The following is a 17,562-nucleotide window of genomic DNA, read 5'->3' as shown; positions in this document are numbered from 1 at the left end:
TCATCATCATATTGGTTACAATGGAAAACTCCCTTCAAAGTATCCCATCTATATTATGCAAAACTGCATAGACTTAACATAATCCCCCAAATAAAAGAGGTCCTCGTGAAGGGTACTGAAGAAACTAGACTTTACCTCTGATTATTAAATGGGTATGACATGAATTGCACACCCCTCCTCTTTCCATGGATTAACACTGTTTCTGCTAAGCCCAGTCTTAAAGCAGAGGTGCTATTTCTCTCAATAAGATGCACAGAGGTCAGTGCAAAAGGGCAGCAAGCCCTGCTTTCAGGGAGGAGATTGCTAACAAGAAAGGCTTCAATGGTAGACACTTCTCTCTCATTTCACCAATGCGCCTCAGCTGGAGGGCTTGCCATTTCAGTAGGAACAGCAAAGATTTGTCTGGCCTAATTTGAACAGAAGACAGAATTATAAATGAGCATTTGACCATTCAGACCTTGTCTTCATGCTTTTTTAAAAAAAGGTTTCAGAGTTTCATTATATGTTTACTCAGAAAATATATTCACATCCCTCTACAGCACTAGCCAGGGGGAAAAAAACCCAACAAAACAACAAACCACAACTGTTCTTGCTTTCTCATCTACTGCCTCCTCCCTCCTGCTGGCCATTTCCCATCAAGTCTACATTTATTCTGTATCATAGACCAGAGCAAGCAGGTTACTTTTAAAACATTCACATGCACACAAAATATCACAGTGTGAGCTGGCTGTAACAGAAGCTTGGCTGAATGTGACAGGGTACAAGATTGCTGCAAAGATGCCAAAATCACATTGTTGCAAACAATACTGCCTGAATAGCCTGAATTTACTAGACAGTTTTTGAATGCATGTCAAAAAATCATTCCATTTGCACAGTAACAGGTGGGTTTTTTCTTTTAATAGCTACTTAATCACAAAATCAATTACAATGAAAACTCCTTCAGAAAAATACCTTTTCCTACCCCATATAGTATGCAAAACTGCATAGGTGGGTGCGTTGGAATGGCAGTGGAAACCATCTCTCCCAGAGTTCAAGACACAAGTAAAGCAAGGAAATAGTCTGGGAGACACTGTGGCTCAAAAGACTCCTGCAGGGCCTTTTAGCCTGAATCGACATGTCACATTTTCGGTTTTACCTTGTCACGCTCCTTGAAAGCAAGTCCAAAAGAGCAATGTTTTGGGACTCGTGCTGCATGTTGATATGGTTTCCAGCATCTGTCAAAGTAAAACTCTCAAGTCATTGCAGCTGCAAAGCTGTCTGAAGATTCAGGTTTTGTAATAGGTTTTTTGAATTATGGGTTTCATGCCTATAGTTCTGCTGACACCATAGATGCTCTATATTCATCTGCTGCTCTTACAGCATCTACTGACCCAGATGTATGTAAAAGCAGCTCTGCACAGTGAGCGACCATTAACTGAAACCAGGGCAGGTTTTCTCCTTGTTGCCTCATGCTGTGCATGCTGCCACGGAAGGAACAAGTAAGCCTAAAGACATGTTTTAGAAGACCTAGGAAGTTTTTAGATCCATGTGTGAAAACATTGTCTCTCCTAGCATGCCATGTGGAGTGAGCCCTGACACACTTGGCTCTTCAGAACCGTTTCCTTCCATCCTCACACAAGGATTAAGAACAGGTTGAGAAACCTTACTTGTGCTTTACTTCATTTTACAGGGTTTTTTCCTGTGCCTAAAAGACAACAAAGTTGCCCCTTGTCAAATATTCATCATCATAATCTTAGGCACCAAAATGGCTTTTCCTTCCCTTAGTGCATTAACCACAGAGTCACACCGCCTCCCTCCCACTTCTAACTTTTTAAAGGGCTTGAGGGAAAACAATAGTTTCATTCAGGCAGGCAAAAGCTGTTGCTTTTAGCCATTTCTTGTGAGAGGATGACACTGTCAGTGCTGTTGACATGGATGGGAGCAGGGGGCTTTGAGCTTTGCTGCTGCTGTGATGGGCAGCAGTGGTGGCTAGGAAGCATCTGGGAAGTCTCCCTCTTTTCCTTCATCTCCTCTTTTATTCTACAAGTATTGCCAAGAAGTAGAAGCACAGACTAATATCCCGATACTGGTTTTGGTCTGGGTGTTGAAGAAGTAGTAAAAGGCCAAAGTCACAACCTAAGCATGTAACTACAGAGAAACTGAAAAAAAGATACTGGAGAGCCAAAGGCAGTTAAATAGACAGTTGCCAGCAAAAATAAGGCCACAGTAAAAATCCAACATGTTTGTGAAATATTTAAACACAAAACCCAATGCACACTTACAAAGTTCCCTCATTTTGCACTTCCCGTACATAACACTGTTGCTTGTATGCAAAAGTAGGAGGCTGAGCACAGAAATATTCCCTCAAATACTCTTGATCTGTCAGACTCAATCCTTAGACAGGGATGTTTGTTTCATGTTTTAGACACTACACAGACTCCACAGTTCAGTAAAAAACATCATAGAAAAACTGGGCTCCTATAAAATGGTAGCTTGGCCAGAAACATGGGCTCCCATTCATAATCCTGTTTCCCTTATGCATGATATGCAGCCCAGGAAAACGAGTGGAGATACATGCTTGAACAAGGATCTGGTGTTCAAGGTATAGCTTGCTTCTGTGTGTGTCCAAAAAACCTGAAAACTCAAAATGTCTTCACTTCCCATAATAAAAATAAAAATTCTGATAGTTACATGTTTCCTAATTAGAAGGACTTAATCCACATCATACAGTTATTCATGGATTTCTAAATTAGCAAAGTACTGATGTTACTGTCCAGCAAAGCACTTCCAAGGACACTTTTAGAGTTTCATAAACACTGGTGAATACAAAGTCACTGGGAGCTCTGCACATTTCAGAATATCGTATCATTTTGGATATCTGCTCCCCCATAAACCATTGATTTCTGCACACATCCATAATGTGGAAGTCCGCACTTATTTCCCAGCCCCACTCAAAACACAAACTTTTATATAGCACAATGCTTTGAGCAATAAAAGTATGTATAAAAATCTCACTTATAGATCACAATTTGTCAGAGCAAAGCACTGTTTAACATTTGAATTGCTAGACGGTAAGTAAACTGTTCCATGCATCAATATTGGTTAGAAGTGTTCTTTCTGAATTAAATGTGAGGTTTCACAGTGGTTTTCTCTCCCCATGGCATCCCCAAGGGAACAAGCAGACTAAAGGAGTGGGAAGAAGTGCCTTGCTGATGTAAAAAGGTATGCGCTTAGTAAGCATAAAACTGCTGAGTGAACATAGGCTGCTAAAACTTCCTACACCCAGTTAAAAAGGTACTCAATGGCAGCAAAATAGCAAAGTAATTCCTATGTTATCAAACACGACTCCTTTTTCGACATAAGGCACTTTTCTGACATTTAAAAAAACCTGTTTTGTTTCCCTTTCAATGGCACTTTTCACTTATCACATCTTTCTAAAATATTAGTGTAAAAAAAAAAAAAAAATAATCCTCACAGCTCATAATCCTAAAGCAAACATTGAAAGAAACATCACATTTTACCACTGTTTTCATTTAAGACACTGAAAATTTCAAAGAAAACATTTTATTTTCATTTGAGGAATGCCAAATGAGATCCCCTTTTGATTTCTCATAACTGCCAACAAGCTTAAAATTCAAAAACTGCGCAGCAGAGGAGTGAAGCTCCCTGCAGTGCTTTAAACCATCAAGGAAATTCCAGCAAAAAAGAGAAATATCTGCCTTAACAGCATTCAGATTTCACAGACTGTAACACAGAAATCATAAAGTCTAGTTCAGCAAAGTTAAAGGCTAAAATACAACTTGAGTTGTACTGTATTAAGTCATAAGTAGTTAATTTAAAAACTATGAAAAAACACAGAAACAAACCAATCAACCAAACCCCCAAATTATTCTGCTTATCCCTCAAGTATCTGGAAGGGGTCTTCTGTTTTCCTCCCGTCTCCAAAGATGCCTCTGAGCACACTGACCACATTCAAACTTGTCTGGCTCTTTCTATATAACTTAACAACTACACAGAAAGCCAGCTTCCAAAAAACAGTTGTGAAAGCACCTCTTTTCTCTCGGAGATGAAACACGGGTGCTTCCTCCAAGACCTCCGCATGCCAAACTCCACAAAGTCCGAAAAGTCTCAGAGCTGATGCCTCCTCCTGGGCAAAAGCAAACCCTATGCTGAATGCTAGAACAAGCTTGCAGAGAGCATGAATATCAGCTTGATATTTCGGTAACAAACGGGGAAATAGAGGTGCAGGTAACCACCACAAGGCCTTTTATGGAATCGGACACACTTTCCATGAGAAAAGACAGCGACCCTTATTTTTAAATATGAGTTTCAAAGACCTTTTTAGAAATTTCCTGCTCCTGGTACTTACAAGTAACGAAGCATCTATGTAAGAGTAGCTTCAGATCTTCCTTTCTTTTCTTACTCATTCACCACGCAGCGTAGGGGAGTTTGCTGTACAGTGAACGCTCTTCAGGCTAGGTATGGACACTTACTAGAGAGGGTGGGGAAGAAGACATTGTAAACGTGGATCAGCGAATACATCAAGCCTTTGGAGGTCTGGGCTTGACCTTCAATGAGAGGACAGGCAGTGAGACAGACCATTTTCCCCCCTCAAGCTATGTATACAGGTTGAATGGATACAGTTACCATGCATGTGTGCTGGTTCAAATGCTTCCTATAGGGAGAAAGCAATCAAAAATCATCGTTTCTTTCAACTGGGTAAGACAAGAATCCACTTCTTAGTGATAGCTATGGCAGCTGGAGTCTTCAGTTTGGGATTTGTCACTTCTTGACCCATTTCTGGATAAGACTACATTTAAATGACAAGTGTAGAACCTACATACTTTTCACAGGCATAGAGAATATACATGAAATGTAAAAATATACATGGACACATAACCAATGCACAGAAGATGTATTTGTAAGGACATTTACAATAAATGGCACTAAACACTTTTATTAAGTTTTTAATTTTTTTTTTTTTTTTATGAAAAACGAATAGGATTCTTTTTTCCCTTGTACGCAGAGGAAGAGCAAACTAATGGCAAAAATCAAGAACACTTTCTTATTTCAATACCATCTTTGTAGCCACAAAGATACAACTATTTAACAGACAAGAAATACTGTTTATTGCAGACTTTAAGCTGATTCATGTGAAAAAGGCACTATGAAACTTAATCAAACTAGGTGATTAAATTTGTCTAAATTAAGTGATATTATATATTATATATAATACATATATCATATATAAAATCACACAACCATGTGAAATAACAGAACATTTTGTGACAAAAATCATTGCATCTTCAAAAATATTTGCTGGAAGGGATGTTTCCTTTTCTCCCCCTTTTGCCTCCAGGAATCCACTTTTCCAAAAGATTACATTTATAAAGGAACAATAGCTTTTTAGATAAGGAAAAACTCACATCTGGGATCAACACACAGAGAAGTCTAGATTATACACTGTTCTTTTGATGGGTTAAGTTACAGACAAAAAACTGCAAGTATATTAAAAAAAAAAGTACTGCGAATTGTTTCAAGGCTACCTACAGCAGATCTGATCACCCCTTTGAGCCGAGTTGTGTTAATATTTTCTAGTTATTCCTTCTTGTGCAATATTATAGGTTCATTACGAGTGAAGCATTGATAAAATCAATGTACAGAGTATTATTTTGCTATAAACAGCATCATTAGTAATAAAGCATCTTGGGAGTGATGCAAGAAGGATTCAGTCTATGTTGGGCTGCTGTTCACGCTCTAAACGGTTCCTCTCTGATTGCTGGCATCAATGACTTCAGTAAACATCCTGCAGCCCAATGCATGACAAGACAGACTGAGCCAAAGAGACATAATTGCACACTACAGCAAGAGATGGGATTCAGAATCTTGTTATTACTGAAAGGTTCAAATGCTTTTTTATTGCTGGCTCAGCTCCCCTTGGATGAATCACAAAGACATGTTCCAGTTTACCTGTCATGTTAATTCCATAAACTCAGGACTCATCTTTGGGTGTAAATGAATCATGTGCCAATATTTTCACTTGTCAGGAACTTCCATTGAATTTCTCATCTGTACATTTTTAATGGTGAGAAGCCAGCAGCAGGTACTTCTGTGGAGACTACTGTAAATTTTCTTTATGATGGCTAGTTACATTTACAATATAGTATGACATTCACCTTCACTGCTTCCTAAAGCAAAGCTGGATGGTATAATGCTATGGACAATAGAATTAAAGAAAAGAGGGAACACATTCAGTGGCTGCTTCCTTCATCAAAGGACTCCACACCTGAATCTGTGGCAGCTGCACTGATTTTTTCTTGTCGTCTTCTCATAATTTCTTGCAGTTCTGAACTACCACTGTTAGCCTACAAACAAATAAAAAAGAAAAAGAGTTTACTTGTGGGTTTGACATGCCATGAAGTTCCTCTGCCAGCATTTTATTAAGATAGGTGTTTGAACAACTTAAACCCACCTTGCAGCTCCAGAACTAAAAATGCACTAAGAATCTGGTTAAATAACTTTTGGAATAGGAAAGTATTCACTAGTGTAAATATGGACCAGAAAAGAACCTCCAGAGCGTTAAAAGCATCAGCTTGACTTTCAGCACTGCTTCTCATCTTTAATTCTCATGCAAGCCCCTGGAAGTGTTGTGCATTTATGGGAACATGGGGTGAAATATGGCTTCAGTAAAAGCCGGGTTAAAGCTCAACAAGTTTGTCAGGATTCCACCCTTGAGTACTTAAAAATCAGGGCAATCGTATCTAGAAATGAAAGCATATAAACCCTTGGTGGTTTTAGATTTATGTAAACACAAAATTCATGCACGCACATGTGTTTGCACAGCCAAGGCCCAAGTAAGGATTCGGTCTCAGTATCTCACATTACACAATACACCGTCATGCATTTGCTGTTCAGAGACACAGGTTTCAAACTTTGAGCACAGTAATAAGAATTGAATCATATTACTATATTAGCAACAGTGAAGTATTGTGAGGACAAGGCTTTATTTCACCTTTTAGGTTGAAAAATAGGTCTGCTGAGCTAGCTGCAAACAGATTGCTTTGACAACGTAAATGAAGTTATTAGCAAGGCCAGGACACATATCCACTAGAGCAGAACTTTCCAAAGCGTGCATGACTTTGAATAAAACTAGAGGATTATAAAGTAAGAGCCATATCCGCCACTGTGTTATTTGCCTATGACATGACCTTCCAAGCTTCAAAACTAGCTTCACAAACAGCCTCTGAATAAGGAAGCAGAAACTGTTTTTGAAATTCGTAAAACAAATTTCAGGACTGTTAAGAGAAAAATCCTTCCACTGATTCTGAACTCTGAAAATTTATCCCATTACATAAAATTTAATTTAGATTTATCCCATTACATCTATTACAATACATTATCTGATGCCATTACCTGGCAGACAGGTTAGGTGACCACAGGGAGAGAGGCTAGGATGCTTCTCCTAGGTAAATTACCATTGGTTTCTTCTCCCAGAGTGGAAAGGCAAAGCAGGGGACTTATAATTGACTCTCTGAAGGTGAGAGTGCAGTTTTGTCTTAATTCATCTTGTCCTTGCCCACTTGGTTTCAGATACAGAGCAAGTGCAGAATCACCCATTACTGAAGTCACGCATGAAAAACATCAACAGATACCCAACAACGTGCTTTATCAGAGGTCACGTAGAAATATTTTTCTGAAAAATGACTGAGCAGCTGAGGCTGAAACAGTTTACCTTCCCGATAACATCAGTAACGTGACTGATGAGCTTGAAATGCTGCTCAACTAAACCAACTGCAATACATCCTGCGACTTAGCACAACAGGCACATCCTACTCAGAGGTGGGGTACAGCGTAGCTCAGTAGCCTAGGGCTGGCTTTAGGAATACAATTTTTGGAACAGACTGCTAGACCTCGGCCTTAGTGATTTACCCAGCTTAGTCTCTAACCAGATCATGAGGTATCAGTAAACTCTACTGTTCAATCCCACCTCTGCGCCTGGGTTGTTCCTTTCACCAAGGTGTCAAAGAATAAGCTATTTTTCCAGGCAATTTGATACATAGACATAAACCATTTCCAATTTTAAAGCCATGTATGCCTGTGTTTCCCACTGATGCAACGAGGACGACAATGAGAATGTGGACCTGAAGTGTTCCCTTCTGGAGATGACAGAGGTGGTGCTCAGGATATTGTCTCTCTACACTTCTCTACACTTCCTCCTTTTTCCCCCAGCTTTCTACGCTGAGCATGACGTCCTGTGGTCTGGAATATCCCTTTGGTCAGTCGGGGTCAGCTGTCCCAGCTGTGTCCCCTCCAACCCCTTGTGCCCCCCCCAGCCTCCTCGCTGGTGGGGTGGGGTGAGGAGCAGAAAAGCCCTTGGCTCTGTGTGAGCACTGCTCAGCAGTAACGAAAACGTCCCTGTGTTATCAACACTGTTTTCAGCGCAAATCCAACATGTAGCTACATACTAGCTACTATGAAGAAAATTAACACTCTCTCAGCCAAAACCAGCACACCATGAAAATGAAGAAAAACAATTGAAAGTGTGGTACCTATTCATTTTTTCCATCATAAGGGTAAAATTATTAAATTCCAACAACAATTGGAATTCCAATTACAAAATACCAAATTCCTCTGCCTGAGGTAGAACAACACTAAAAAGAAAGTTGCAGCTGTATAAAGGTGAAGATCTGGTTGTCCGGATTTGGGAATGCAGCCCCAAATCCAAAAGGTAAGCCTTTCATTGGCTTGCAGAAATCCAGAAATACTTGTGGAAGATCCCAAGTAGAAATAACAAATAAAGACAAGGCATGGAGTTCTGTAATGCTAGGGAGTGTGTGGGTTTGCTCTGTCTCTGGCTATTATTGCTATTTGTACTGAACACCCAGGTCATTTACTGCAATATGACACCGCAAGTACTGCATAAAGGATGCCAGAGAACTTCATGAAAATTATCACTGATTAATCACGTAGGACAATTACAGTGGTCAAATCCATAACCCAGTAACTGCTTATAAAAAGCATTCAATTGTAAAATAGGCCTGACACTGGTACAAGTATGTGTGTGCTTAAATGCTTCTGTTATTAGAAGCATTTCTAGTGTGAGCAGCAAGGACGTAGCCCTGTTTGCAACATGCAAGCTCATCTTCCTATAGCGTCTCTTAAACAAGGACAGTCTTCCTAAACCCTGTGACTTAAAATATTATACAGAGAGAAAGGAAGATGTGACAATGTTTTGGGTAATTCAGCAAACAATGGGCTAAAGCAATCAGAAATTGTATAAATTCTGAAATTCATCTGTTAAACCTCAAATGACGGAGGCAGAAATAAATATTTCAATTACCTTTTCACTAACAAATTCCAATGACCTTGTTAAACTCCAAGTATCTGTTTATTAACACTTGTAGAATGTTTATTAGACAAGTTTTGACTGCTCAGTTTCCTGCAGAGCAAGACCTAACTGAAGCAAGCAGAGTAACAACACGAAGGGGAAAAAAAGGACAAACTTCTACAATCCACTGCATCTCTGCTTCTCAAACCAACTTCTACCACAAAGGTACTTCCATCTCAGTACATGGAAGCCTTACAAAACTGAAAGACGACTGTTGACATTCCAGAAAAGTTGAAGAGAACACATGTATCTTCACTAGGAAATGATGGATTGCTCTGGACTTTAGTGACATATATTCCTAAGAATAAAAGTGAAATATTTCTCCCTTCCTCTCACAAGACAGGGCTTGAAGAAGGGAATAAAGCAATTTTAACAGTGTTAGAAAGCACTGCGCTGTGATCCAAACTGATCAAGTAAATTGTAAAACATGCATCATCATAAACTTGTCTTTGAAAATAAGCCTGGTATTTAAAGCTTAAAATCATTTAAGCAAGGCTTCATCCCCAGCTTCATAAGGGGATAGAAAGACATTTTAAACTTTTTCAAGATTTTTTTTAAGCAGGATATGAAGAATATAGCTTCTCCTTTGGGTTAGTCTCACCTCTAGACAGTATCAAGTCCATTTCTCCACTTGCCACAGCAAGTTTTAATAAAAAGTATATGCACCTGCCATTCTCCTGGTTTAAAATTGGTTAGCATTCTCCCTAGCACAACTCTGTATTCCCATTTTTAAGGTGTTTAAGGAACAACACTACTGTAATTAAAGCAAACTGCCACAGAGCAATGAATACAGAGGTAGAATAATTCTATTCTTAGCTCAGTAATTCTGCTAGCACAGTGTCAAATGTGTTTTCCCCCACTTAGGAACCCACCAATACAGATGCCCCAGCATTTGACCTGAAAGGCCTTGAGATTCAACAGTGACCTCACTCTATCACTTACACCTAACATATCAAATCTCCTCTACAGAGATAAAGCAAAACTAACTCATCACCACCAAAAGTACCAGGAGTACCTGTTTGTCCAAGTGCCAGGCAGAGCAAGCAGAAAGAAAAAAGGCATTTTACTCTCGCCTATTATTTTCCCCAAAGCCCTCTTTGGCTCATTTTGTCTTCTTGCAGCCTGATTACAGCACACAATGTCTTAAACTTGAGTACTACCTTGCACTTTTTCTAACGCTTCGTGAACCCCTTTAGAAGTGTGGAGGGATCCCACCTGGTGGTTTGATGGATGCTGTTTCAATGGATTAATACAAAATTATTCAGGTACAAATAATGCTTATCAAGTGATGGGAACTGAGAAAAAAACTAGGTGCCTCACAGAAAGAGCTATTTAGTTCTATAAGTTCAAAAATGGTGACACAGCATTAGGTTAGTAAGAAGAGTTATACATACCTCCAAGGCAGATTTCTGTACCGTAATTTGGCTGTAAACCCTAGACCCTTCTGGGCAAACAGTCCTCAGTTCCTCTTTATTGAGGGAGAAAAGCTGAGCACCCGTCAGCACACCAAGGCTATTGACAGTCCTGGGGTCACACCAAGGGAACAAACAAGAAATAAGCAAAAATACACTAACCAAGGGAAAGAAGCAGGTTAGCTTCATCTTACATTCTCTTAGATAGGGGTATTAAATCAAGACAAGACTTAATGCAGCAGGACTCTTGAAGTCAATTCAGTATCTGTTACAAGTGCCTTTTGGTGGAAGCCAATATATATAATTTTTTTTTCCTAAATATATCTATATCTCTATAGATCTTTAACCACATTGATATATAAGTGTATATATAATATAGACACATAGATACATAAATATCTATGTGTATATGTATGTAAAAACAAATTCTTTTTTTCAAGGGTGCAGCTGATGTGTCTTGATTTTCAGAAGGCTGCTTGATTTTAAAAAGTGGGCAGACCACATCCTTATTATTGACAGGAAAATAATTTTTAAAAGTTTTCTTACACTTGCACTCAAACTTACACGGGGTTGAATCCTTTGGACTGCAACCACGCTTTCACATCCTCAGGCGAAGAGTCGTAAGTGATGTTAACTACCGGGATGTTTGGTCGTGGCACATGGAACTTCCTCTGGGCAGCGCTCCGGCCGATGGTGAGCCGGTGGACAAGTTCATCCTGCACCTCCTCCATCTGCGATTTCCTGCCTAGAGAGAGATATAACAGGAGTTATTCTCAAGATTGCTTTATCAAAGCCAGGTAATTTCTTACATTACACTTCCAATCTTAATTTTTTTTTTTTCTTTAAAGATTCATTCACTAGATCTGACGGAATTATTATTTTCCTTTTTCTGCACGGAAGATTTCAATATTTCCACTCCTCTCTTTGCAAAACAAAGAGAGCCAAAAAAACATTCAAAAAAAATTCAAGTGAGACTCTAGAAAGAGGAGGTGAGCTTGATTTTGCACAGAGGTGTAGATCAGTCTGACAGCACCCAAGCTGTAGAACAAAATGGTCACAGAGGGTTATTCAATTATCACAGTCTGCATTTCTTCAAATAGAATTATGATGTTTTAAAAATGAAAACAAAATAGATGAGGAATAATATAATATTGCTTACACTGTGGAAAGGCAACACTCTCCACAAACATTTTTTAATTGAAAGCTCAACTTTTTATTGCAAATCAATGTAGGCAAAAAGATTTCACTGCTGCTGACACATATCACCTTATATCTAATAAGCTATTATAGTAATCACATTTTTGAAGTGGTTTTAAGAAATTTGAATTCACTCCAAGCCTAGAGTGACTGGTTAGCTGAAACAATGTCACACTTTGCGTTAAAAAAAGAAGAAATAAAAAAGTAGTTACTCTCATCACCAGACACACAGGAAATGGGAAAGACTTTTAAAAAAAACAACCAACCAAAAAAAAAAAAACCAACACAAAACTGTACAGATCTGCTATCCCACAGAACCCATTTCTCTGAAGCATTTAGTTCAGTTGCTGGTAATTAGCAGGTGACAAACTGAAATGCTTTTCAACAAAATCAATTATGACAACACTGAAAATTATTTAAAATATCCATAGAACTTTTTATGTGCAATTTCACAAAAATAGGTGGAATCCAAAAGGGTGTACATAACTTTTTGGGCACAAAGACGACTGATTTAGCACAGTTAAAACTCTCCACGCAGTAACTCTGGAATTACTATAAAAATACTCTGACACACAACTTCAACTGATCTCAAAAATTCTCAGGATCTCCTTGCTGAAATATTTTTAGTCATCTTTACTCAACCTTCTCACTTTGATACACAAACAGTAACTGCAGCACCTCCCCTGATTCACTCAGATGGCAAAAGCTATTCCTTTTCTCCCATTACACCAACAGCAACAGAGAAAAGCAACACAACTTCAACATGAAAAAAACTCTAAGACAGTAAAAATGTTTCTTTCTCTACTTTCCTTTTATCTTCTCCCCAGACCTCTGCAAGGATCAACATCTCTAGCCCATCAGACAAATGAAAACAAGCTTTATGTAGGCTTTATTCTTTTTTAATCACCACAACAAAAAAAAGAAATATCCTTGGTTTAGCCATTTTCTTTTTTCTTTTACAAAATAGCCCCAGGTTGAAAGCGGACAAAATATCTCTAGTAAGATATGCGAGGCATTCAGGCCCTATTTTGTTGGGCTCCCACTCCACCTCCAAGTGTGAATCGGAAGCCAAAACGACATGTGCTCGGTGATATGTGAACGTCTGAGATGAGATATACGAGTAAAGCCTTTGGGCAGTGTTATCGAAGCACGCACCAGTTATTTTCCCAAACAGGAGGAGAGCAAGAAAACTGCTATCTTCCTTCTATTTACACAGAATTTGAAAGACTTATGTTTTATCTAGACCAAGACTATATCAAAAGATAAATATTTAGCTGTTAGATAACAGATTCTTACTGTTGTTCGATGCATTACCATAAACAAACAGGATGCCCTTGGTGTGAAGCAGGAACCACGTTGCGTGCTCTCTGCGGGGTTCAGGCGGGTACCTGGGCAGCAGGTTGCCCAGGAAGGGGCAGGGTTGCCCACTGCCTTTGCCGAGGCAGCTATTCTGCGAGGTACCCGAAACCCATCAACTGGGCTTGAGCGACAGCTCCCGGGAGGGCACAGGAGCTCGTGTGCGTGGCCCAGGGCCTTAGCAGAGGCGGAGAGGGCAACAGATGTCTGGTAACCACTTGGTCTAGAGCAACCCTTCACACCTCACACCCTCCACCCGAAGCCAGGATGGTCTTCTTGTTTTCCATCCATAACGGATAGAGGCCATTGTGGATTCAGGGAAACACACCTGCTACAGGATGCAAAGTCCTTCTTACATAGAAATAAAATTATCATTTTTGTGCATATGTGTGTGTGAAATTCACCCTCACTTTCCACATCTTTTATAAGCGCTTGGGTTTCTGTTTTTATTTAAGTAACAAACTGCCCCAAATAGCACAAAGACAGAAGCTGGCCCTACTGTTTCTTTGCAAAACAGCAGTGAAGCCTGTTCCTCCTGCCAGGCTGTTCTCCATTTATAATTTCCAGCCAGCCTAGAAGAGCCAGCTGAAAACGTTAAAAAGGTCCCAGAGCCTTCCCGAGGTCAGAGCTTAGGCACGAGCTTGTCTACCACCAGGCAATGTCAAAGCAGGCTCCACCAACTGAGTGTGGTTATCCAAGCAGGCATGCTTCCCATCCACTGGGGACAAGGGGGAAAAGAAGCCCGTCTGCAGAAAGGACTGCACTCAGTGCCAGTTTTTACCTCAGGTGGAAGCAGGATTTTCTGATAGGGCAGGGAGGCAGAGTTTAGGAAAAGCTATCAACTCTTAAACTGCAAAAACCTCATTGTTTTAACTGCTATAACGGGCAAAGCTATAGCAAATGCTTGCCTGCAAGTTTCAGTTATTTTTGAGCCAAGCAATCACATTGCTTAAAGTGCATTTAGGACAGAAATTATTGACTACAGTTCTCCGAACCTAACTTGCTTTCAGTCAATAGAGAGTAGGAGCCTCAGCACCAGTTAGACTTTATATTTACAAGGTGACCTTAATCAGAACTTTCCATGACTCCCACACACTACTGGATGCAAGTTACCATGTTTTCCAGCTAAAGGGCTATGGAGTACATTCTCTCATCCTCCTAAGACAAGCACATGAAAGTTTGCTCAGCAGCCTGCCAGTTGCTCTTGCTTTGACCAAGCTAAGGGGACCCGATTATAAGAGGAGTCTCCTACAACACTGTTACAGCATGATTTCTATGCATCAGCCAGACCTGTAAGTCTTCTTGCAAGCCTTGGATACGTGTTTCAGAACGGTGCAAATGCCCTAGAAATATGGATGACCATGGATGGAAGCATAAAAACAGCCTAACTGATTTTAAAAGCAATCTAGATTGCAACGTGTCAGTGAGTTCAAGTGGAAAACATACATTAGCCAGAATACCAGCATGGCCATTTACAGCATTGCAAACCACTGACTGAAGATCCCAGACAGTCATAAAAGGAGAGGCTTTAGGACTGGGACAAGTGCAGAAGTGTTTTGTCCCTACTTACTGTTGTGATTAGCGAGAGTCAGAACACACATACATAGAAAATGTGTATTTTAAACATAGGGTTAAAGCTAAATACTTCATAAACATTTATCCGAAACAGAAGGTTTTAAGGAATTTAAGGATTAAGCAAAACACACAGGAACGGGAGAAATACTTTTTTTCTTGCTTCTTAGGCAAACTTACGATCCACAGGAACTTGCTTCTGCCTCTGGGCGTCTCGTGCAACACTACCACCGCTGTCGCTAGATGTGCTGCTTTGGCGGCTGATGGTTGCTGGTGCTTTGGGCACAGGAACCGGTATAGGTGCTGGTGCGCTAGGAGGGAGGGGGACAGCCACAGGGACAGGAGCGGGTGTTGGAGGTGGTGAAGGAGTAGCAGGAACTGGATCGGGTTGTTTTGCAACGTAGTCCGTCCTTTGTTTCTGAAAAGATGCAGAGACGCTCAGTTCGACAGCAAAACTTGGACAAGACATCAGACAAACTCGGGTTTCTGCAGGAAATGCTGGGATGCTTTGCACCAACTGATTTAATTTATTGCACAAAGACATCTTATTTGCCAGATATAGTTCCAAAATGTGCCAAAACTCGATTTGGCATCAATTTCCTTCTCTGGCGGACAAAAATTCACAGCAATGATATCATCAGAAACACATCTGTTTCTTTCAAACGGCTGAGTTCTATAAATTAAATTGTTTTTAAATCCCAAACTTCCATTACTGGCATTTTTTAACAGTTTCCAAAATTTTTGAACTGTTGGACTTAGTGTAAAAATGTATATTCTAGTGAAATATGAACATATCCAGCCACACCTAAGCCTGACTAATGGTTTAACTTACAAACGTCACTGGGGTTGAGATAACACAGTGTTTCTTGAACTGCAGAAACCATTTAAGAGGCTCCTGCTCCTCCTACCCATTCACTTGTGCCTTTTCAGCTATTTATGTGGTTACTACATGCCACCTCAATGCAATAATCCAATTAAAAAACCCAACCCCCAAACTCCACAATTCTTGGAATAGGCCTGTTGTTTCTTTTCCCCCGCTTTACGCAACGTTCTAACAACATGCAAATTATCTTGCCGCTAATAACTAACTAGCGGGTGTCTCAAGAATAAGTTGGGGGAATAATTTCTTTTCTCCTTCTTTGCGTTTAGAATGGCACCAGTTACAGGAAGATGCATGTATTTTCCCAAAGCAATCCCAATGACAGACAGGTAAGCAACCTATGTACCCTTTTCTTTCAAACACTTCAAACTCCACATCTCACATCTCGTTTTAACATTGCTCCCTCTCCACCATTTTGGACTAACAGAGCTTGAAAGTTTAATATTGAAGTTTGTTTGCTCAATAGAGATGCCTCATTTCTTAGTCATGAGAAGTCTGCTTACTATGGTATGAAAATAGATGAGTACATTCCCCAGCTTCATTGCTCCTTCCTGAAATACCTTTTCCTATTTCCTTGGAGGCAGAGGGTTTATGGCAGATCAAGTAAGGAAATATTTGTGGGAGCCATATGTTAGAATCTGAGCAGCAGATCACTGCCCTGACAACAATCAAACTTTCATTAAATGTCAGCAACTGCCCTTACGCAGCAATCCCCAACTCAGTAAGTCTAACTGATGGACAAGGCATTTTGTAGTCAATGTAACCTGGGACAATTACAGCTAAGTTATACTGAGTTATACCAGCAGAAAATTTATCCCATCGGCTTCTACGGCAAGTCAATTAAGCCTAGGAAATAAGCCTTTTGTTTCCCTTAGACAATTTTTCACTTAAATTGTAATAGTCAGCTACTGAAGCAAACATATAGTCTTACAATACATTCCCCATTAAACCTTTTTGGTTTTTTGCTTGTTTGTGGGGGTTTTTCCCCCCTTAGCATTTAGTTGTTCAAAGGCATTCATCTCAATTATTTTGTGTCCACCTTGTGTAGTGCACTGTGGGGAGATCAAAAAAAAAAAAAAAAAAAAAATCATATGATTGACTTTTCTGTATTATACTACTTCAATGTTAAGACAATAAGTGTTTTTTTAAATGTCAAATGCCAAGAAAAGTGAAATGCATAATATAAAAGAGAACAAGCAGAATAACGTATATTTAAGAAACCTGTCCTTTGGTGGAAAGAGAGTGCCCTACTAGGTATACAGTAAATATACCCTAATTTATGATATATAGGTGTACTGTGGTATATCCAAAATCTTGTTAATTAATTTTAAGATTTTACAGATATTAAGATGTTCTAATGATATTCACTTTTTTTTTTAACCTTGTTCACAGAACCCAGTTGCTAGACTGTTATCTCCACAACGAACCCTTATGTGTGCCCCAACCTTCTTAAACAACATGCAAGGAAAAAGCAAGGCTTTTCTTATGGTAGAAAGGATTCATTGCAAACCAAAGCATCAACTGCAAATCACGGCAATCATAATCCAGAAAAAGCGATAGCTAAACACTACATGTAGCTCTCAATGGATTCTACTGATGTAGCTTCAAAAACATGTTGTACTGCAATCACAAAAGCCTCATCAAAATGACTTGCTGGAGTGAAAATAAAAATTAAACTGGAAGCATCACTCAAATTCTAAATTTACAGATGAAACTACGTTGAAATAACTTCACATTTTGTTGAACAGTGAGTGCCCAAAAGCCAATTATACATTCAA

The 17,562-nt window shown here is 39.5% G+C and overlaps 1 protein-coding gene across 6 annotated transcripts in view; it reads right to left on the bottom strand.

The window, feature by feature from the left end:
• Window positions 1-4,892: 4,892 nt before the first annotated feature.
• EPS8 (epidermal growth factor receptor pathway substrate 8) overlaps window positions 4,893-17,562 on the bottom strand; it is a 139,238-nt gene continuing 126,568 nt past the window's right edge. For all 6 annotated transcript variants that reach the window (XM_049822098.1, XM_049822095.1, XM_049822101.1 and 3 more), the window contains 4 exons: window positions 15,085-15,322; window positions 11,344-11,524; window positions 10,762-10,891; window positions 4,893-6,344 (listed from right to left, as the gene is read on the bottom strand). In XM_049822098.1, the coding sequence (XP_049678055.1) occupies window positions 6,231-6,344; window positions 10,762-10,891; window positions 11,344-11,524; window positions 15,085-15,322 (663 nt within the window). In that variant the 3' untranslated portion in view covers window positions 4,893-6,230. The remainder of the gene's footprint in view (window positions 6,345-10,761; window positions 10,892-11,343; window positions 11,525-15,084; window positions 15,323-17,562) is intronic.

This window comes from Accipiter gentilis, chromosome 18, assembly GCF_929443795.1.
Source record: "Accipiter gentilis chromosome 18, bAccGen1.1, whole genome shotgun sequence".
Taxonomy (NCBI): Eukaryota; Metazoa; Chordata; class Aves; order Accipitriformes; family Accipitridae; genus Astur; species Astur gentilis.
The sequence above is the reverse complement of the archived record's forward strand: the minus strand, read 5'-3'. Positions and strand labels throughout refer to the sequence as shown.